At 40.7% G+C, this 23,895-nt stretch overlaps 3 protein-coding genes across 4 annotated transcripts in view; all 3 read right to left on the reverse strand.

Annotated features, from left to right (window-relative positions):
- Sytl5 (synaptotagmin like 5) overlaps positions 1–23,895 on the reverse strand; it is a 248,261-nt gene that overhangs the window by 118,330 nt on the left and 106,036 nt on the right. The window lies entirely within an intron of this gene.
- On the reverse strand, positions 13,127–13,669 carry LOC114701323 (histone H2A-Bbd type 1-like). Its single transcript, XM_028881416.2, has one exon. The coding sequence runs from the start codon at positions 13,565–13,567 to the stop codon at positions 13,238–13,240; it is 330 nt and encodes a 109-aa protein (XP_028737249.1). The 5' UTR covers positions 13,568–13,669; the 3' UTR covers positions 13,127–13,237.
- Positions 15,024–15,598, reverse strand: LOC114701322 (huntingtin-interacting protein M). Its single transcript, XM_037199393.1, has one exon. The coding sequence runs from the start codon at positions 15,593–15,595 to the stop codon at positions 15,146–15,148; it is 450 nt and encodes a 149-aa protein (XP_037055288.1). The 5' UTR covers positions 15,596–15,598; the 3' UTR covers positions 15,024–15,145.

Below are 23,895 nucleotides of genomic sequence, written 5' to 3' on the forward strand. Positions count from 1 at the left end.
TCAGCAGTTCATGGTAGGTCCTTTAAATCTATAATCTCATCATTCAGTTTCATAGGCAGGAGGTTTGCCACAAGTTTAGGCTACTTTGGGCTGCATAGTGAGACCCTATTATGTGTATTTCATTTAAATAAGGAAAGTAGCAATCCTAATTAAAACACTCTATATCAAAGAGAATTATCATGAGTTTGAGGCCAGGCTGGGCTACATAGTGAGAGTTCCAGAGGGGGCTCCAAGTGAGAGACCCTGTGTCAAACAACCAAACAAATCATATACAATAGAAAAAAAGAGAATGGAGCTGAATGTAAATATAATTTAATAAACTCTAATTACAATATCTGAGAGCTCAAATAAATGAAAGAATTTCATAGCAAAAGGACCATGAAAACTCTTTGGCAAAATGACCAGTACTTTTGCTAAGAACTTGATTTATTTTTGTCACTGGGATACATACCTACTTGGTTTTAGAGATGGTTGGCTTTTTAGTAGACGCTACCACAAGATTTCACTTGGAACACTGAATTCAGAAAATCCATTTTCCATCCAAAGCTACCAGACTCTCAGCACTCTAACAACCCCTTCTTCCATTTGTTTTACTTTATAGTGAGACCCTGTATCAAGTCCTAGAAAAAATCATTTTCTCCCTATTTTTCCCATTTTTTGCCCACCTCAAATAATTACAAAATAAAATATTCAAGAAAGCAAATATCATCCCATAGGTCCCTAAGGACATCATTCTTACCTGAGTCAGGTTAGAGGGCTTTTGTAGGCTCACTTTTCTTACAGACACACAAACTGTACTGGACTACTTGACCCTCAGGAAGTGCTAAGAGCAGGAACTTGAAAAACCAGCCTCCCTTGTTCCCACAATATGTTTGCACATTGAACACACCCAGTGACACACGGTAATGTTTATCTGTGGTAGACAGCTATTTCAGGAAGCATGCAATGTCTATAGAGCTGAGCAAGGATAAGGACCGGGAAGGGAGTCAATTTCATCTTGTAAACACTTAAGAAGATCTTGACATGACATCCTTTTTATACCAATGTTTTGAAGGTGATTCATTCTTTTAATATTCTTTTCTACCCATGAAAAACACTATCCATACAGACTCTGAGGGGGGAAAGGAATAATAATGTGTCAGGCACTATTTACATGTATCATCTCCTATATTTCCTCCAAATTATTAAGCCTATGGTAATGTTATTACACACATATTAGAAATAAAAAAGTAGTTTTCTCAGCTACCCAATTAGTAATTCATGGAACCAGAAGCTAAGTCTCACAGTCCATTACTTAACCATGACACTACATTGAACAATGAGGAAGATTTTCTTAGAACTAGTACTGTGGTACTGGGCATCTGGTAAGCACTGTTAAAACACTGTTAAAAATCAACTAGCAGCATCCATGAGAAGTTCTTTAAGCTTACATTGTAAATGCTTCTTTTGACATTAATGTTCCTGTAACTGAGCAATGACATTGAGAACAGGGCAAATTGACTCTTGAATTAGCAGACTCTCTAAATGAACTCTTTCTTGCTGCCCTGGCTGCCCTGAGCAAAAAAACTCTCAGTCAATTAGTCAGCAGGATTCCTCTTATCTGACTACCAAAATACCTAGAGCACTCCACAGACACCTTGAGGAAACTACAGGACAATTGCAGTTCACTATCCCAGTGCTTGAAAGGGTAGCCTCAGCCAGGGCAGCTGTAAACAGTTTGTACCACATTTTCTTAGATCACAAACGGCAATGAGCACATTGTCTCCCAACGCATTACTCCATTTTGTTCCCTTCTTTCTCCCACCTTGCTTTAGACCTCCCATGAACTCATCTTCCATATATATATATATATATATATATATATATATATATATATATATATATATATGATTTAGATTCCATATGTAAGCAAAAATGCAACACACATATTTTGTTTTGTTCATTGAGATAGACCCACATTGTAGTCTGTGGGAGCCCGTTTTCAGGTTCCTCGTGGCTTTACTCAGCAGGTCCTTATAGAGAGGATGATTAGGGTCACAGGCCTGAGTGCAGGTGTCTGAGATGGTCTGCACAGGGCTGTGCTGGGGGAGGAGGTCTTTTGCTCCACCCCTTGGCATCTCTATAAATACCCTGGGGCAGAGACAGTCAGGGCCTGTTGGAAAAGGTTCCAGGCCCTCTCAAGGCTATCTTTTATTTTCTATCCATTTATCTCCACAATATAAATCCTTCTATCTAATATGTCCTGCTGCTCACACTCAAGAAAACTCTGGGTAACTGTGGGGTTGGTGGGTAAACATCCCACAGTAGTCCAGGCTGATCTTGAACTCATGGCAATCTTCTTACTTCACCTCCCAACTGCTGGGATTCTAAGTGTGAGCCACCAGTGTTTTGGTTGTTTTCCACAACTTGGAGTCACCTAAGGAACTGTCTAGATCAGGTTGGCCTACGGTCATGTCTATGAATGAATATCTTGATTGTCAATTGATGTGAAAGACTCAAGTCTTTGTGGGCAGTTCCATTATCTAGTCAAGGGGTCTTGAACTATATAAGACAGGAAAAAGGTAGGTTAGAGCTTGAATTAAGCAGTCTTTCTGCTTTGACTGTGAATGTCATATGACTCACTGCTTGAGTCTCATCATTCAGTCAAGTGAGGCTTCGGCCAGCTGTGTTCTAAGGCATTTTTTTTCTTCAATTGTGCTTGTGTTAAACTTAAATGCAAGTTATCTGCTATCAACTACAATGTAAAAGCATTGAAATTATGGTGTTATGCCCTGACATGGCTCAGAGTAAAGGAACTTGCCACCAAGCCTGACAATCTGAGTTCTAGTACCAGGAACCACACAGTGAAAAGGAAGAAACTACTCGCACAAGTGTTCGCCTGAATTCCAAACACATGCTACAGCACACACATACACACACACACACACACACACACACACACACACACACACACACGTAATAAAAATTTAGAATAGCCAATATTTTAAGAAAGTAGGGGTTTGTCTGATTTAAAAAAAAAAGAAAGAAAAGTAGAGTCATTGCTCTCAAGAAATTCTAATATATAAGTAGAAAATACTACTGGGTATCAACACCTCAAAATCATACTATGTGGCTTAGAGCTCTGTTTTTAGGCCCATGGTTCAACTGTTTTGGGCAGAAGATTCTCCCTAAGGCTTATTACTCTGGGTAGAGCTCACTAGTACTGATGAGTATTCTTGTCTCTATTCTTTTGATTCTCATTTAAAGTGTTATTTATAACTTCTAGTTGCTTCATGAGTTAAAAAAAAATGTAGTTCAACATATGTTGCCAGATGTGGTGCCACAAGCCTATAATCCTAACACTTACAGGCAGGGGTTTCATGAGTTCCAGATCAGCCTAGGCAGTATAAAAAGATCCTGTCTGTAGTGATTTGAATCACAATGATCCCCATAGATTCCTATGTTTGAATACTTGGTCTCTAGTTGGTGGAGCTGTTGGGGAAGGATTAGGATGCATGGCCTTGTTGGAGAATATGTGGCACTGTGTGGAGGTGGGCTTTGAGCCTTCAAAAGACTAGAGCCATTTCTCTCTCCCTTTCCCTGTCCCTCCCCACCACTCTCTGGCTCCCACTTGCAGATCAAGATGTAAACTTCCAGTTGTTTCTGCCACCATACCTTTGCTCCACCACGATGGACTCTAACCACCTTGAAATCATAAGCCCAATTACATGCTTCCTTTTATAAGTTGCCTTGGTCATGGTATTTTGTCACAGCAATAGAATAGATGTTGTCTCAAAGACCACATTTTAAAAACATGTTCATTTCATATATGTATGACTGTCATGCTTTAACCCTGTTTTTAAAAGTTATCTTTTTATAATTTTAGAGGACAAATCAAATTCTCAGTACATTCACCTGTCAGGGCCAGACAAATTTCAGAGTATACTTCATGCATGGTTTAAGCTCACACAGATTTTTCTTAACTCACTGAGAGGATCCAAATCACCCTTAGAATATCGCCAACTCTAACTTTCTAGTCATTTTGCTGAGCTACTAACTTAGTGGCTGCATGATTTCAGATACTTAGGGACCATCAATTACTCCATAATATTGGCAGTACTAGATGAAAATTGGTGTTTTAGTGTCTGATGATTTTAAGAGCTTTGTAAGTGGATTTCTGATTGGTGAGACATTATCCATCGACAGCCATATGATCCCAAATGAACCCTACCTTTTTATATCTTAGAAGCTAAGCAGGGTAAGATCTGGCTAGTACTTGGATGAGATGGAAACCTAATCCCTGTTATGAGAGAGGTAATAGATAATCTGGTTTGCCACTTTTTGTTTGTATGATTTTTAGATCAAATAAAGAATCACAGCCATTGGGAGAATGTACTATTTTGCTTTGTTTTAAGTATCTTTACTAATATTTACTATTGTAGCAGGAATCTCAAAGAGTCTTATTAATAAAATCAAACCTGGAGCCAGGTATTGGGGTGAACTCTGGAAGATCAGAGAGACAGAACAGGCCACAGATACCTCACCTCGCCAGTTCCTCGGTTGATCCTGTTTCCTCAAACTGGAAGCCTCTGAGTCCTCATCCGAATGGATCTCAACTGAACTGCTGCTCAAAAGCCTAAAAGCTTAACCAGCCAAATGCTTCTAGCTTCTGGTCTTCAAGTCTTATATATCTTTCTGTTTTTGCCATCACTCCCTGGGATTAAAGGCTCACTCCCTGGGATTAAAGGCGTGTGTCACCATGCCTGGCTATTTCCAATGTGGCCTTGAACTCACAGAGATCCAGAGGGATTTCTATCTCTGGAATGCTAGGATTAAAGGTGTGAGTGCCACCATTTTCTAGCCTTTGTATCTAGTGGCTGTTCTGTCTCTGACCCCAGATAAGTTTATTAGGGTGCACAATATTTTGGGGAACAATACCACCACATACTATGTAGGTGGTTAATCTTGATTATGAGTGAAACTGCAGAAGTAGGGGGTACTATTTCTCTTGACCTGTATTTCTTCTTCTGTGTCTGTAATTCAGAAATGCCTTCCCTTCCAATTACATGAATGTATCATTTGTCCTACTTCTGAATGATAGTAATATATCAGTCCATAAAATCTCTGAGTTGAAAGGAATTCTTTTCTGAGTGATATATCTAATATAATCACTTTAAGAATTGAAATTCACATAAAATTACAAAAATCTTTGTCAAACAAGACTTGCTTCATATTTTCTTTTGGAGTGATTGGTTCTGCTTGTCAATTTGAGTGGGCTAAGGGACCACCTGGCAGTTGACAAAATATTAACCCCACCTGTGCCTGGGAGGTTGCTTCTGGAAGAGATCAGCATTTGAATCTGCAGACTGAGTCAAAAGCACCCTAACTGATGCTGGTAGACATCATCTAACTCACTGAGGGCCTCAAAAGCACAAAACGGCAGGGAGAGTTAAACTTATTCTTTCTGAAATGAGACATTCCCATTTTCCTCCTTAGCCATCAGCATTCCTAAATTTGAGGTTTAGAGACACAGGCTAGAGATAGCTAGATTCTGACACCCCCTCCCTCTTGCCCCTTTCCAGACCCAATTACATGGCCAGGTTTCCTGAGTATCGAGCTTACAGATTGAGGGGCTTTTTGGTCCCTAGATTTGAGATAACAAATTTAAATAGCAAATCTATTTCTGAGATATCAGGCCTGCAAGCCAGTCCTTGCACAGAAGGGATGGTTCTGTACTGAAGGCAAATGGCTTTTTATTCTAGAATAGGAAAAATGGTCATACAAAACAAAATTAAATTGCTACAGAAAACTTCAGAAAGTTTATATAAACATAATTTGAAAGAGGAAACAAATTTGTTTTAAGTATTTTCAAGGCTGACTCAGAGTTCATGATTTAATGCATAAGATTTTCAAAAAGGGGTTTAGAATCACATTTTTATACTGGATGCTGAACTCAACTGGAGAGTTGGACTTGCTCTGTAAAACAGACTAAGATTTGTTACAGCTTGAGTCTGGTTTAATGAAATACGCTAAAGGACCACTCTTCAGATGTATCAATTTTCTGTGTTGGTAAACACATTAGCAAACACTTGGTGGCTTATAAAACATGCATATTTATATGCATATAGCTCTGAATGTCAAAATGTACAAACTCACTTTTTTTTTCAAACTCACTTTCTTTTATTCTTAGTAATGTACTCCCAAGAAGTTATCTACATTCGTTATTTTTATCATACTCAACCCCCATTGTCCTCTTAGTCTTTTATTCTCCTAATGAATTCCTTCATCTTCCTATCTAGTCCTGTTTTAACATCTTTGATTTGACTCATTACATTTCATTAAGGTTTCTTAACTACTGACTAAAGCACTGAAGGAAAAAAAAAAAAACAGCAACTGTTAACTGCCAATCATCACTGAGTTTTTAAAAAAAAAAAAAAGCTGCCGCTCAACCAGTGGCTGTTAACTGCCAATAGCTCCTCCTGCTTCCGTGATGGAATGTTGATAGGCTCCGTCTCATTTAGAACCTGGGTGGGTAACCACAGCTGCCAAGCAGATGTTATATACCTGAACAAAATAACTTCCAATAAATTAGTCTCACATTCTCATGCCCTGGATTGTTCCTTTTAAAGGAAAGGACTGGGCATATAATCACAGGACTTGGTTGAGCCAGGAAGACTGTCCCAAGTCTAAGGTCAGCCTGGAAAACAAAGTAAGTACAAGAATAGTTAGGGCTACATAGCAAAGTCTTATCACAAACAACCAAAAATAAATATCAACAAAGAAAAGAAAAATAGTTTGTAGTGTTTATTTAACCACAAATGAACTACAATTTCACTATTTCTTGTATCACCACTTTGAGTAATAGGTAGCCAAGCTACAGTCACTTAACTTTTCCAGCTTCCATGACCTTATCATAAATGCTCCAATCCCCTGGCAATTTTATTTGTATCTTTCTTCAAGCCATCTTAAATATTTTGAAATGTATTTTATACTTAAGATTTTCTTTTTTCCAACAAACCTTTGGAAAGTTACAAATATTTCTTCTGTCACTTTGTGACAAGGAAGACCTTACAGAAAGATTTATCTGATATACTATTAGGAGTTACATGCAAAAAAAATTCAGTCAAGATGGTCTCCCCAATAGTAACATTTTTCTAAATTGATATAGCTTCTAACTGTATTCTAAATACTTATGCTTATATACACAAATAAGTATAGCTCTCACACTCATCAAAGATGCTTCTTTTTGCAGAAGACAGAGGTCATTATAGAAAGCCAAAACTGGTCAAAATGCATAGAACAAGTGAGCATGGGACTCCCAGTCCCAATTGGTATGTCTACAAAGCATCCTCTACATCTAAACCTCAAAAAGAGGGTTGGGGAGGATTGTAAGAGCCAGACAACCAGTACCCCTGCTGGGAGACAGTGTCTTCTACACAAAGCATCTGTGAAATCTCAATAATATGGCTGCTTAAACAAGACCCACATAATGATAACACCAGTCAACATATCTACATGAATGGGAGAAATTTCTCAAGGTACCATTCCTGGTTGAAAAGTTACAGGTAATGAATACCTGCAAAGAGTGAGAATAGTTTTTTTTTTTTTCAGAGAATAGGCTCCTGATAGGCTATCCTATCCCAAATGATCAGCTCTAAACACACATCTATACAAATGGACTAAGGAGGTTTTGTAGGGATGGGAGGTGAATGAATGTTAATTACAGAAGAGCCATGCATTCAAGTGGGGCTTGGGAGAACAGAGGAGGAGCTGGATGGGGAAGATGGAGGGATGAAAATTATGTAAGTACAGTGTACTTACATTTATGACATTCTCAAAAAATATCCTTTTTCTAAAAACAGATTTTTACTATCTCATTATGCCTTGCCTGAAACTCACTGTGTAGACTGGGTTGCCCTTACACTCACAGAGATCCACCTACTGATGCCTCTTGAGTTCTGGGATTAAAGATGGTTTGTTACTATTCCCAGCCCCCAAAATAAATAAATAAGTAAAATTTTAATTTAACAAGAGGTCCTCAAGGCCTGCCATGGATTATATTTGTATATTAATTCATTTTATTTATAATTTATATATAACAATCATACATGTTTCAAAGAACACTGTTATTTTTATATAATACCTATCATTTAATGCTTAAATTAGGGCATGGGAAATATTAGTAAGTATTTTAGAAAGTATGTCACTTAATGGGAAAGAACTAAATAATGGAGAGTCCTAAATATTTTTAATTTACTAGTGTTCTGGCAGTACTTTTCTTGCTGACAATAATAAACAACAATACAGTGGCATGGTTTCAGCTATTAATTTAGTGATTGATTGATTTGTTTGTTTTGCTAGGGGTTGAACCTAAGGCTTAATCATGCTATAGCACTGAGCTGTATCCTCAACCCTCAGTCACTATTTTTAGATGTTTGACTATAACCTATATTAATGTGTGTCTAGTATCTTCTAGAAGTTTTCAAGTAAGGAAGCATATCAAACTTATCTTTGCTATGATTAAAATATAGATGTTCAGGACCTGTTCCATGCTTACAAGAAAATCAAGTAAATCATGTTTACAAATATTTGGGTCACCACCTATTTTGCATATCATGGAAAGATTATTTGACCTTAAGTTGCATTATTCATACAAAATCCTTACTTGTGAAAAAACAGGCAAAGATAACAGAACCTTATAATACCTGTGGTTCAGTTGTTGCCAGAAAAATACTAATATTCTCTTCTTGGGAGACCTAAACTCATCTGCAGGATGCAGGTTTTTGTCTTCATGAACTGTCTCAAATCCCAGTAAAAAGAGAAGAACTCAGTTATTCAGAGAATAGGCTCTTGCAACAGTGGCTCATCATGTCCTCACTTAACTACCTTTGAGGCCTTGTTAGTGGTGACAGTCTATTATCTAGAACAGCTTAACTGAGCAGTTGGACACAATAACCAAGAAAACAAATCCAAAGATCTAGCTTATAAACCCATTCCTTTTCTCCTAGCTTGTCTGGCCTGTCCCAAGCACAACACAAATGAAAGTTCTTACAAGTGGCTACTCAGCTCCCAAATAAATCACACACGGAGAGGCTTAGTCTTACTTATGAATGCCTGGCCTTAGCTTGGCTTGTTTCTAGCCAGCTTTCCTTAAATTAACTCCATTCACCTTTGCCTCTGGGCCTTTCTCATTCTCCTATTTCTGTAAATCTTACTCTTATTCTATGGCTCGATGTATAGCTGGGTGGCTGGCCCCTGGAGTCCTCTTCCTTATCTGGTTACCTCTTTTTTTCCCCAGATTTCTCCTTCTATTTATTCTCTTTGCCTGCCAGCCCTGTCTGTCCTTTCTCCTGCCTTGCTATTGGCCATCCCACTCTTTATTAGACCACCAGGTGTTTTAGACAGGCACAGTAACACAGCTTCACAGAGTTAAACAAATGCAACATAAACAAAAGTAACACACCTTAAAATAATATTCTGCTACAAGAAAGTGTGGATTTTTGGAGGTGGAATGCTGGAAGTGGGCTTTGATCTGGTTTTCATGGGGCAGCAACTAATCATTTCTATCTAAATACAACTATATACATTCTCAGGCAATTTGATTTCACTACAAGTCAGAAATTGAGATCTTTTTGGTCAGATAGAAATACCTATATCTTATATATCTGTGGCCAGGTGATGTTCCTTCTAAAGCATTATGCCAGTCCTAAAGATGACAGCTGATGCCTAGACTAGAATTTGACCCATCACTTTGTAATTTTTATACTAGGAAATAAGACATAAGAACACTTCTTGTTAGAGTCCTATTTTGAAAATATTAAAGGCTCTTTCTGAAAAATAGTCTTCCCTTGGCAGTGTCCTATAGGAAGTCCGCAGGGATCAGCAGATGTGGGCTTCCAAAACATCTCTGTTCCCATATGAAGTCTTGTAATTTCTCAAGCCGTGTGTTCCTGCCCAAACCAAGCAATTGCAACAAGATCCTTCTATCAATTCTTAATTTTGTCATTGCTTGGTTACCAGGGAATGGCACAATTTGAAAGGATTAGAAGGTGTGGCCTTGTTGGAGGAAGTGTATCATTGATGATGAGCTTTGAGGTTTCAAAAGCCCATTCCAAGCCCAGAATCTCTCTCTTGGCCTTCTGATCAGGATGTACCTCCTAGCTACGTCTCTAGCACCATTTCTGCCTGTGTGCTGCCATGCTTCGTGTCATAATGATGATGATGGACTAAACCCTGAAACTGTAAGCCAGGCCCAATTAAATGTTTTCTTTGATAGAGTTGCCTTGGTCATGGTGTTTCTTCACAGTAACTGACTAAGAACACTAAGACAGAAGTTGATACCAGGGAGCAGGGTACTGCTGTGACTGGCATGATCATGAAGTTTAGACTGTCCCCAAATGTGCTATGTGGCTAAGGCTGCCCTGAACTACTTATTGTCCTGACTTAACTTTCCATGTGCCATCATTATAGGCATTTCTGGAATTCTAGCCAGAAATAGTCACACACCCATAATAATGCACCTCAATTCTTAATATGATATTGTGTGCTAATTTGAGCCATGTCAGATCTTGATCCTGGCCTACCATCACATTGGTATGATCACAGACCTGATTATAAGCCTATTGGAAAACATTGGGGCCACAGTGTAAACCTATTTCTGGTATTTAATTGTACTCTCTCCCAACAGAGCACCAATAGATGCTGGTTTGTCTCAAATTGTCCAAGCTACAGGGAATCCGTTCTCACCCTCTCCTTTTCACTTCTCATAAAGGCATAAAGACTGTACTTGGGTGGGCTCATGACTTCCAAGGGCATCAGTGTTCACATTGCCTTATTACCACCGCAGAGGGTTAGATTCCTTGTGCTTTTAGAATGGGCCTTTGATAGGGGCTTCATTAGGCTTCTACTGTGCTCCCTATGGGCTCCTTGTTTCCTATAAAGCCCATAGACATGGCTCAACACAATGTTTAAAGGGAGAACAGTATTCCTGTTTATCCCTGATTCTACAACAGCTTTACCAGCGGTGGATGAATCAAGTCCAATCTCCAAATCCATGCCCAGAAAAGAAACTATCTCAAGGACACCAGAAAGCCTGGGACTTTAAACTACTGCATGAACTATAAAGTCTACACACAGCTGTTCATTCTGCATGTTTAACCAATCTGTCTCCTGCAACTTCTCCCCTACTAAGTCAGTTCCTTTGTGATGCTGTACTGTGACACACCCAGAGGGCTATGTTTTAGACTAGCCTAAGCCTCAGGCAGAAGCCAGGTAAATGGCTTTTCAGTGTCAGACGGCTGTTTAACAACCTAGTACTCAAACCTGAGAACTAGGCCGGCTTCACCCAAAAAGCACTATTTTAGAAAAGGTATCTGAGTATAATGACTAACTCCATGGTATTCTTGCTAAAGGCAACTGGACTAGAAGAAACCAATGTTCTGTAACCAGTTAGACCTGCCTGAATGCAGGTCTTAAGCCAGGTAGCATTTATATACAATTGTTATTTAGTTTACCAGTGTACACAGGAAACTGAAGCACATATTCCACACAACATCTTAGCACCATAAGCATCAACTAACCCTTGTGTACATCCTCTCTTTTAAAATGAGGCAGAGGATTAAGTTTTTCCAAGGGAAAGCAGAGATCATAGTTTCTGTTTTGTATATTTCCTTCTGGTTTCACTGTTGCCCCTCAGTGTTACGCAAACACCCCGTGTAGGGTAAAAGGACCAGCCAACGAAAACATGTTGGCCCTGAAACCAGAGCCAGCTGAAGAAACACACCCTGGCCCTGAAACCAGAGCCCAAAAAACACACTTTGGCCCTGAAACCAGGGCCAGTGAAAGAAACACACCCTGGCCCTGAAACCACAGCCAGGAGGCTAAAAAGGGCCAGTGAAAGGAATACACTTTGGCCCTGGAATCAGAGCCAAAGAAACACACTCTGCCCCTGACGAACTCAGCACAAAAACCAATCAATCCCTGAGCACAAAAACCAACCAGCGCCTGAGCGTGAAATCCAGCCCATGTCTGAGCTTGTCCAGGCTCAGGGATTGAAATCTGACCGGTTCCCACCCAGAAAAATCTTCACCCTAGAAAAACTCCACCCCTAAGAAGCCCTATGTAAGCCCTGTACCTGTTCAATTGACTGCGGCCCTTTCCCACCCTGGCCGAGAGGCAGCCACCCTCCTAATTCTTCCTTCCCGATAAATCTCTTCTAAGAGGTTTGGGTTAGACCTTCTCTGGCAGGAATGGAGTGGATGAGAGAAGTAACAATTTTTGATGGAGCAGAGTGCAGCAGAACCGTAACAACTTTCGCTGGGGGAAACCCTCCCCTAGCAGAGCTGAACTGTTATTCTTTGGGGGACCTGGGCAGAGCTGTAATACTTTCGCTGGGGTTTGAAACACTTTCGCTGGGGAAACCTTCCCCCCAGTGGAGCCCAGTTGTTACACTCTGGGGGACCTGAGCAGAGCTGTACGGCTTTCACCGGGGTTTGAAACCTTCCCCCCAGTGGAGCCGAGTTGTTACATTCTGAGGGACCTGAGTGGAGCTGTAACACTTTCGCCGGGGGAACCTTCCCCTGCTGGGGCAGAGTTGTTACATTAGGGAAACCTTTCCCTGGAGCAGGGCTGTAAACGGCTTTGTGGTACTCCTTGGATCCTGACTGCCAGGATCCTTTTCCATTCCAAGCTGCAATGCTTACACCCGGTCCTTGAGGTTTATGTGAACAGTGTGCCGCTCTACTCCATGCCCCTCCCCCACACGCTGCCAACGCCTGCTGACCTGAAGCATTCCCACCCATGAATGAAGTCTTCCCCCAACATAGCCCATGTTTTCACCAACCCAACTCGAGATGGCAACACCACACTGGTAATACTGAAGCCTTCTATTCTCACAGCTCACCAGAATGGCTTCTCTGTCGTCTCCCCCAGCCACTTCTTCACATCAAGGCCACTGCTCACACCATCTCCATTAGAAACTTCCCCCTCCCCAGCCCCCAATTCACAGTTTAAGTGCCCCAGGCTAACTACAGTTTCTCTCCCAACCCCACCGCCACTCCACCCCCCACCCTACCCCTGGCATTCCTGGGTGTTTCATGATCACATCCAGCTCAAAAAAAGGCGCACTGAAAGGAGTCAGAAGCACTGGTAACGGTTTAGACACTTTTAATAACATGTCTAATTTCCCCCCCAGCTAGGGGGACACTGGGGCGATTTGAGGCTTAAGGGGGGAACCTGCAGCCTCTGAGACCCAGTATCATCAGTTCTTATCGGGTTCTGGTGTCTTCTCAACCACAGATTGGTTGTCATCTTTGACGAATTGATGGAGCTCTTCGTTGTTCTGCAATGCCTGGGACACTTGCTCTGAGCCTATGAGCTTCTTGCCACTGCTGTGGGCTTCCTTGCTGGTCAGGTCAAGGATATTGGATGTCAGGGACTCGAGTACACCGGCGAGGAACCCGGATGGGGAAGCACTCAGATGCTGAGAGAAGTTTCCTTCTCGGAGGAAGTGGTCGACGAGGCTCACAGAAAACTGCAGCTGAGCTCTTCTGGAGCGGGATATGTTCTGCTTACGCCTTTTATCTTCCATGGTGCCCGTTGGATGGTTTGCATTCAGCTCTGGATCTCTTCTGAACTGGCTCTCTCAAGACATCAGCTTTTATAAGCACCAAGTGCTCGTCTCTGCCCTTCATTGTTCAGGAAAGGCCTTTGTGACTACAGACTTTATTATGTCATTAGTGCCCGCCCTGGGCCACTGCTCCTCCTTCAGTCTAGAAGTGCCCATGTTAGGAAAATGTCCTACTTATTTCAACAGCACAGCAAACGTTTGTTTTTCAATTAAAACTGTTCACCCCACTTTAGCCCACTCCAGCTTTGAAGATTCTAGCATCACCTTTGACATTTTGTACATCCTTCTATAAACTGTTGGTCACTGACAGATGTTACAGTTGAACATGAAATGTCCCCCATAGGCAGATGAGTAACGTCAGGGAATCCATCAGTATACTTAGACCTTGTTCAGGGATTCAAAAGCTGTCCAATGTGTAAAATCTGGGTTCTGGCCCATGACTATGGATTATTATAAATAAACATAACCCTCTGAGAATCTCAGGGCAGTATTATAGAAGGAAGGCTTTCTTCTCGGAGAAGCCATAGTAGGTGGATTAAACATGCTGGATGGACAGCTCTCTGTGATTAAGTAGTCACCATTTCTCAGATCTTGTTTACTGCCTGGGGTGGAATTTGAGGTTGGCTACCTTGTTTGATAACTTGTTGGCAAGCCCTTTATACAATAGGCCTGATATAAGTTCAAAGAAACAGAGCTTATAGCTTCAACTCTGCAACTCAACTGTGGGTCATGTATAAATGAAAATAGGTGTAAAAATTCAACTAGTATTCCCAGAGAGTATAACATTCTCAATTGAATTGAGATAAAACAGACAAATGGACAGTAGAAATACCTGGCAAGCTGGATTCTCTTCAGTCTTCTACCCAGAAGTGATTAATTTCTAGAAATTGTGGGCTCTCTAGAAAGGCACATCCTGAAACCAGATGCCTAACCACTTGGGCTCTTCTAAAATGTCCATTTCCATCTGGCTTCACCATCACTCCATCGTCATGTGAATGGTTTGTCCCCTTAAGCTCATGCCCACAGTGTGGAGCCCCTCCCCAACACCCATTTTCTTCTGATCTGAGACCTTCACTCCCATGAAAGAAGACTTCCAAGCAGAATTTCTGGTCATCATCAGTGTCTTCTAAGTTACCATACTGAAAATCCAACTTGCCAGTGAGACTCCAGCCAACTTCCAAGATTCCCCGAGGCTTCTTTTGTCCTCAGAGTCAACAAGGGAGCCTTCTCTGCCCTCTCCTCCACCCAATTCCTCCCATCAGGGTCACTGCCCATTCCACCCCCACAGAGAGGTGATCACTATAGATCACTGATTCAAATACCCATTACTAACCACAACTTCCATCCTCTACCCCCTCCTTAGTATCTTGTGGACATCTCCAACTCAGAAAGACAAACTGAGAAGAGTCAGGACAAGTAGCTTTTGGTCAAATGCTTTATTAATACTCATGGACACCAGGGGAGCCTCCTCTGCTATTGGCCATCATGGTTCTAGCTGAGTCCATGAGGCTTCCCACCCTTAGGTTCTGTCCCCATTCTTTAGCCATTCCTTCTGGGTCCAGGCATCTCATCAAACAGAGAGAAAGGTGCATTCTTGAAGGCATGAGAAGGTTCACGGTTGTTGTCTGCCTGCCTCTCTCCATCTTGTGGGACATCTTGCTGGCTGTTGATGTTGGCTTCGGAGCCCACCACCTCCAGGATGTAGTCGGTAAGGTAATCAAGCATGGCGAGGAGGAAATCTGAAGTGGTGGAGCCTAGGCAGGGGGTATACTGCTCCTCCTGCAGTAGGCGGTACACGCAGTTGACAGGAACCTGTACCTCAGGTGTAGAAGAAGAATCTTCTATGCTCTTGTTGTCACTGCAAGACTTGTCTTGGTTCTTCTTCTCTGACATGATGGTTTGATGGACTGGGCTCCGGTACACTCTGCTTTGTTCACCAGCAAAACTGGGTCTCTGAAGACACTCAGTGTTCAGGCCTGTCCATTGCATCCCCAGCCTCTGCTATTGGTCAGACCTTTATGACATCTTAGGCTTTGAGATGTCACTGGTGCCAGTGGGCACCAATGAGTCCAGACTAGGCCTCAGTCTAGAAATATCTGCCATAGCAATCTGACCTCCCTACCATGACTTTGAGAGATAATTAACTATCCCCAATTACACTTGAATTAACATTGTAGAAATAATGTGTTTTAGCTGAAAACTGCCTGTCTTTATAACCTTTCATTAATTACAGGGCACTGATAAACATGTCAAACATACTTTGCAGATAGAGGCTTGACTGACCTCCTCAAACAGTACTGAGGGCCATTTTGATTCAATTTACTTATTTAAATAGGCTTGGTTCACATTCCTATACACTATTTGTATTCTCCTTTGAACATGTGTTCATTCCATATCTACAGGAGTTTTCCCAATTGAAAAAAAAAAAACATCTATTTTTCGAAGAGGAACTGCTCAGTGTGTTTCTGGTCTGAGTCACATAGATATTGTTGGTAGCTGTACTTAGCTCTCTTTAAGTCTAGACTTGATTTTTTGGATCTGTTGGGTTAAACCAGGCTCTAGGACACATTTCAATTTTCCTTTCTATTCATATCTAGTATCTGCTTTTTTGTTGTGCTTTGGTTCGCTTATAACCAATAATTTTTCTGTTCCCAAAGACAAAAAGTATAATAAAGAAAGGAATCTTCAATCCAATCAATATCAAAACCTAACTATCTAAACCTTCATTAGATTTTAGGGCAGAACAATAACCTCATGGTATATGAGACCATTCACTCTGGCCCTTTTGAACCTATGACTTTATCTATAGCCAAAGCTCTTCCCTCTGGACCCTCAGATAGTCTCTTTGAGTAGCAACATAAGGTTACAAAGGTTATCCACCTTTGTCCTCACAGACTTTAGGAATCCCACAGGCTTTTGTCATTTCAGCCTTTCATCTTCAGTTTCATCTGGCATTATTTCTGCTGATATAACATTTCTCAAACTTAAAGATCTTCTGTATAACTCATGGGAATTCATTCCATTAGACATTGGATTACTTCACAGGTCCTTAATGGAAACATCTTATCCTTAAGTTTTGATTGTGTTGAGAAGCACACATCACATCTCTTCAAAATAGCCATTATGTGATGGAATACATTCAGGTTTTGATTTTCTCAAGGGTACTAGCACAAAGATGTCTAGCTGTATCTTGACTTCATCTACAGAGGACCGACCACTTCTGAGAACAAATCTCTTAATTTTTCACCATTTACAATTTGAGTAGGCTGAGGCTTTCACATAATCAAGTCCTGGTTCCTTTCTCCTTAGCAGTTTTCCTTTAATTCATTTCCTTCCTCTATCATTTTACTATAAGCGGTAGTTGGGGGCACAGTTTCAACATTTTATTTGGAAATCTGTTCAGCTAAATAAATATTCACATTGATCAGTCAAGTTTTTTTTTTCTTCACACAATGATAGGAAACAATTCAGCTAAAATTTCCTCTTATTAGTATAGGCAAGACACTGGCAGAACATCAGCTGTTGGAGTGTGCACAGAGGAAACTGGGGTGGGAGAGAGATTCTGAAAGAGGCAGTTTAGAACATTAAGTAATCCTCAAATTGCCTGTCCCAGCTTAGTTAAAGATAAACCAGAAGAGCAACTTGGGGTCTTAAATTTGCCACAAAGCTAAAGGTGAATGACAGTGAATACAGTATCTGTGCCTCCCTAGTCCAAAATGTACAATACCAATCATGTTAACAAACTTACTTAGCCATCTCCTATCCCAAACACCTATTGTGAGGATGGAAACCACACAGAACATATTTGAAACTGACTCTCTAGACAACTCCAACAGTAATAAATGTGGCTCTTCCTATGTTCTCCAGAGGAGGGGGAACACAGTTTTCACACCCACTACTCATGAGACCCTGGGCAGAATGCTGTTTTCATCCAACCTCAATGCATCTGACTATTTGCTATGTCTGTGTTCCCAGTTGGTGATACTGTGTGCCCAGTTGACAGTCTAATCTCTGTTTCATTCTTTGGGAAAGAGCTCAGGAGGAGGTACTCTGAACCTTAGATTTCCTCATACAAAGGACCTCAGTGATTCTTTAGTAACAGATTTGGTGCTGTGACTTGGATGTGTAAGGGTGACCTGAATATAAGGTGATACCCTCCTCACTGACTCTGTAGCTTGACCACTCCTCCCCCTTAGGGCCCTCCTGGAGCATCTTTATTCTTCCATAGTCACTCCATCTGTTTCCCTTGTGTTATAGCCCCACTACTTCCTACACCTACTTCCCTGTTTGGGATGCTCTTTCCAGGGGGTTCTTTCTGGCTCCTCTCCTTTTCCTAAATCCTGTTGCCTGGATCTTCTCGGGTTCCCTCTTTCTTTTCCCAGGGGTTGTTGCCACTAGGATGCCACTCTCTCTCCCCATCTTGAGTTTCAGTTCCCTCCCCTTCATCCCAAAGCCCTCAATTCCATTCTTGTATCTCCCTCTTCTATGGCCCTGATCATTTGGTCACTCTCTGTTGGCATCTGATTCCTCTCCTCTCCTGCTTCTCTGGTCTCACCTGTCTCAGAAGAGCCCATACCTCCTGTTCTCCCAATCCTGGCTCTGAGAAGCCATAGTGTTTGGTGTCGATGGTCTTAAAACCCTTTTTTGTTCTCCTGTTCTCTTCTGTAGCTACTGCTCTCTTCCACAGCTGCGGTAGTCCCAGAATAGCCCCTAGGGTGTGTGTTCCTCAAAAGCAGCTCCATGAGAGACACTATTGGTCTCCCTGTCTGTGGACACTCCACTTCGGCCCTGCTTGTTTCCCGGCCTGCTTCCCAACCTGCTTTCTGGCTTTCTAGTCAACGCTGTCCTGGTGTCACAGGCTTTTCCTGGTCTCCCCTTCTCATGACCACTGTAATGGTACTTTTGTCAACCAGAAACAAGTTGGAATCATCTGGAAAGATGGAGCCTCAGTGAGGAACTGACTTCATTAGATTGGCCTGTAGGCAAGTCTGTAGGGGCATATTCTTGATTAATGATTGATGGAAGGAAGACCAGCCCACTAGGGATGTGCAAGCACTTAGACATTGGTCCTAGAATTTATAGTAAAGGTATAGAAACCCACAGCCAAAATCATCCTAAATGGAAAAAAAGCTTGACAAAATCTCACTAAAGTCAGGAATGAGACACAGGTAGCCACTTAGCCACACCCTCATTATGCCCTAAGTACTAGGTAGAGCAATAAGGCAAGAGCAAGAGAGGGAAATTAAAGGGAACACAAATAGGTAAATAAGTTGACAAAGTAATCTTATTTGAAGGTAACATGATACGACAATACATTAGGAATCCCAAAAATTCTACCAGAAAACTTCTAGAAACGATAACAAGTTCAGCAGTGTGGCAGAGTACAGAAGTGAACTTGCACAAATAAATAGCTTTCTGTGCTCTAATAACAAGCATACAGAGAAGAAACTTATGGACATACTCTCATTAACAATAGCTTTAAATAAAATAAAATAAAATAACTAAGAATAAACCTAACAAAGGAAGTGAAACAGCTACAGTGAAAACTTTAAAGCTCCTAAGAGAGAGAGAGAGGAGAGAGAGAGAGAGAGAGGTGCTAGAAAATGGAAATACATCCCATGCTCATGTATTGATGAATTAATATTGTGAAAATGACCATTTTACCAAAGGCTATTTATAGATTAATGCAATCCCAATCAACATTGTCAATAAATGATGCAGGAAAACTAGATGTCCACATGCAGAAGACTGAAATTATAATCATATCTATCACCTTGAACGAAAACTAACTCCAAATGGATCACAGACCTAAGTGTGAAACCCAAAACTCTGAAACTGCTAGAAGAAAACATGGGCAGTATGCTACAGGATCCAGATAGAGGAATGGAGCTTCTGAATAGAACTCCATTTGCCCCCAAATTAAGGACAATTGATGAGTAGGGCTTCATAAAACTAAAAAAACTTCTGCACAGCTGAAGAAACAATGAGCTAGGTGAAGAAGTCCACAGAACGGGAGACAATATTTGTTAGCTATACACCTGATAGATGACTAATAACCAGAAGATATAAAGAACCCATAAAACAAATGACTCATTCAAAAATGGGCCTGGGAACTGAACAGAAAATTCTCCAAAGAAGAAAAAAATGGCCAAGAAATATCTCAAAAAATATTCATTAGCCCTCGTGATTAGGGCAACATAGATGAAAACACCTTTGCGATTTCAGCTTACCCCAGTGAGAGTGGCAAAGGTCAACAAAACAACCGACAACAAATGCTAAAGGGATGTAGGGACAAGGGAAGCCTCACTCACTGTTCGGAGGGAGAAAAGGGAAAAGGGAAACAATGTGATTATATTAGAACCTCAAAACTAAAAGGAACACAAAGGTAACCAAGGAAGCTAGTGTCAACAAACCAGTAAATTTCTCCATGGTTCCAGCTCCAGTTCCTGTCTCCAAGTTCCTGCCTTGGATTTCCTCAATGACATGATCTTAATCTGTAGTCCAAATAAACTCTCTCTTCCCCAAGTAGGATATTTTATCACAGCAATAGAGAAACACACTAGGTAGGACAGCCGCTTCAGTGAGCCTAGCCTCTGTAGATTGCAGACGTAAGTATGTTATCAGTGCTTCAGTTAGTTCACGGGAACCTGAGGCTTACAGAGTTATCATTCACCTGGCCAAGTGCTCTTGAGTTTATTGTTCGTATTTGTGCTGGTCACTATAAGCTTTGCTATTTGCAGGCCTGGAATCCAGCAATGACTGCTTTCTCCATACTCACTTGGCAAGTCACGTATTTCCTTAACTACTGTCAGCTAGACATTAAGATTATAAAGGGAAGCAACATACAATTTAGTCATGTGGCATGAATAAAATTTGGACAAAATAAAAAGCTTTCTTAGTGGAAGAGAGAAGTACCCTTTGCAGTGTAAGTGGACCCTCAAAAGCTAGAAACTCTCACAACTCACAGGATATGGTATGATCCTCTATTACAGAGATCATGGGCCATAATTAAGAGTTAAGATAGCCGGGCGGTGGTGGTGGTGGTGGTGGCGGCGGCGGCGGCGGGGGGCGGCGGCGGCGGGCGGCGGCGGGCGGCGGCGGCGCACGCCTTTAATCCCAGCACTTGGGAGGCAGAGCCAGGCGGATCTCTGTGAGTTCGAGGCCAGCCTGGGCTACAGAGTGAGATCCAGGAAAGGTGCCAAAACTACACAGAGAAACCCTGTCTTAAAAAAACCAAAAAAATAAAATAAAATAAAATAAAAAAGAGTTAAGATTTAAATCATGCCATAAGTGGATTGGAGGGGCACTAAGAAACTTGGGCAAAGATATATCAATGAATTGGCAATGAATGCCCTCAGGCATAGCCAGCAATTCCAAATCCATTCTGGTAGGGACACCTTGGGGAAGGTAGAAAGCCACTGTTTGTCAAAGGATCACTCTCATTGTTCATTGTCAAAGGAACTGTTTCATTGGGGGTCACACCCTGGCAGCCATGAAAACAGGGATTTTTCTTCCCCATCATCATCCCCACTTGGCTTCTTGTTCTCTTTCTTTTTCAAGGAAACAAGTCTCTTTGGCACACTGCAAAGCCAGTGGTGCCCATGGCAACAACAAAAGAACCACCTGTCCCCTGCCTGGTTTTCTCTTTCCTAGACTAAACAACCAGCCATCCAATACCCAGAAGTTACCATTGGGTGCACACCTCATCATTTGGAAGATTCTGAATCCCAGACCATGAAGAAGAACATCTTATTTTTGTGAGCAATTGGGAAAGTGGTCTGAAGTAGCCTGTGAGAGAACACAAACTAGATGAAAAAAATATAAAATTCAAAGTACCTAGTCTTGTAGTCAAACAAATTTGTTGATTTAAAGTTGTTGATTTAAAAAAACTCTCCAAGGCTTGTGTGTGCTTATAACAGATATTCAAAATACAATCTCCATGATTTCTAGGTTTAAGTTCCCTGGGCTTTCATTAAGATACAAACAGGTGGGATTGATTGAGGAGAACATGACTCAGGCCCACTGGTTTCCTGGACCAACTCAAACAGTGGCTGTCCATACTTGATGCACTGTGGACTCCTGTGATAGTCAATAGCAGCTTTATGTGAAACACTTCACACCTTAGGAAGGAAGACAATCCCTTGCCTGCATTTTCATGTGCCAAATTGAGAGAAGTTTGTGGAAAATAAAGGTCTGGTATGGAAAAGCAGTTAAAGAAGAATTCATGTTTGAGTTTGACTCTAAAAGAGTAAGCTACGTGCCTAATTCAAAGCTGCATCTGAGCCAGTAGATAATTACAACTAAAAGAGGGAGAAGTATTTGAGCTCTTCTGACACACTCATACATTAGTTCACTAATTCAGTGGCTCTCAACTTGTGGCTCACCAACCCTTTGGATGTCAAATGGCCCTTTCATATGGGTCACCTAAGAAAACACAGAGATTTACATTATGATTCATAACAGTAGCAAAATTACAGTTATGAAGTAGCAACGAAAATAACTTTATGGTTTGTGGTCACCACATGAGAAACTGATTTTACATTATCCTATAGCTTAATAGCGACAAAACTACATGGTACTGCTACAAAAGCCACTATGTGGACCAATGAACTGAAGTCCACAGAAATAACCCCACACAGCTATGGCTTTCTACTTACTGTCAAAGGCGCAAACACATACCAGAGGAGAAAACCCTAACCAATAAATGTTATTGGCAAAACTGTTCATCCACCTACAGAAGAATGAAATGGGATCCACGGTGACCACCGTGAATAAACATAGATTAAAAAATGGATCAAATGCTTAAATTTAAAAACTGAAAGTGTTAGACTAAAAGACTGTAAGACATAAATGTAGGCAAGAACTTTCCAAAAAAGACTCTCACTGTAATAGGAAATAGACCTAAGAATTGACCAATAGAATAATATGAAATTAAAAGGCTTCTGTATGGCTAAACTAAGAACTATCAGCAAAGTGATAAGACACTTTGAAAGTAAATTTATAGAATGAGAGGAAATGTTTGCTACTTATACTTCAGCAAGGGGATTATTATGTAGCCTATATAAAAATGCAAGGTATAAATATTCCCAAACCCACTGATCAATAAATTAAAGTACAGAAAATTCTCAGAAGAAGAAACATAAGATAACCAAAACTATGTTTGAAAGTGTTCGACATCATTAACCATCAGGGATGTGCAAATTAAAACTACTTTGGTGTTCCAACTCACCCCAGTTAGAATGACTATCATTAAGAAAACATATAACAATCCTGGCCATCTTTGGGAATGAAGAACACTTGGTCACTGCTGGTGGGAGTGTAAACTAGTGCAAATACTGAAGTCAGGGTGGAGGCACCTCAAAAAGCTAAAAATAGAACTACCATATGCTCTAGCTGTCCCATAAGACTCTTTATCTTTCTACAGAGATCTGCACATCTATGTTCATTGCTGCTCTAATCATAATAACTAGGAAATTGAACTAGCCTAGATATCAATAGACTGATTAATGGATAATGGAAATGTGGTACATACAGATAATGAAAGTTTACTGTACTATAAAGAAAAATAAAATCATAGGATAATGATGGAATTGGAAAATATTCTACTAAGTGAGTTAACCCAGGCCATGGAAGAAAAATGCTACATGTTTTCACTCATATATATGTATATGTATATATATGTATATATAATTAGTGTATATATATATATATATCCTAGTTTTAAATTTTTAAAGATGTGTATTTATGTAAGTCTGAACACAGGTACAGATCATGTAAGTAGAAAGAGGACTATGAGCTGAAGGAAAATGGAGGTAGGAGAGAATACATGTAACAAGAAAATAGAAAGGGTTATACTGAGTGTGGAAGCATTGAAGGGTGGAATCACATGAGTATAGAAGGAATAGATATGGGGAAAGAATAGGTAGGGAAAGGGTCAATAAAAACAAATTATATATGAAAATGCCATAACGAAAACTATTGCTCTGTATGATAATTAAAAACTGGCAAATAACCAACAGACTGAAATACATGGAAAAGACAAGGTAGAAGAAATGGATACATCAGCCAAAGAAAATTTTAAATCTACAACTAGCCAAGCACAAGACATCCTGGAAATCTGAGACACTATGAAAAGCCCAAACCTATGAGTGATAAGTATAGAGGAGGGCAGAAGAAATTCAATTCAAAAACACAGAAAATACTTTTAACAAAATCATAGAAGAAAATGTCCATGATCTAAAGAAAGATGGCTATCATGGTACAAGAGGCTTACAGTACACCAAATACAC

Source organism: Peromyscus leucopus, chromosome X (genome assembly GCF_004664715.2).
Source record: "Peromyscus leucopus breed LL Stock chromosome X, UCI_PerLeu_2.1, whole genome shotgun sequence".
Lineage (NCBI taxonomy): Eukaryota > Metazoa > Chordata > Mammalia > Rodentia > Cricetidae > Peromyscus > Peromyscus leucopus.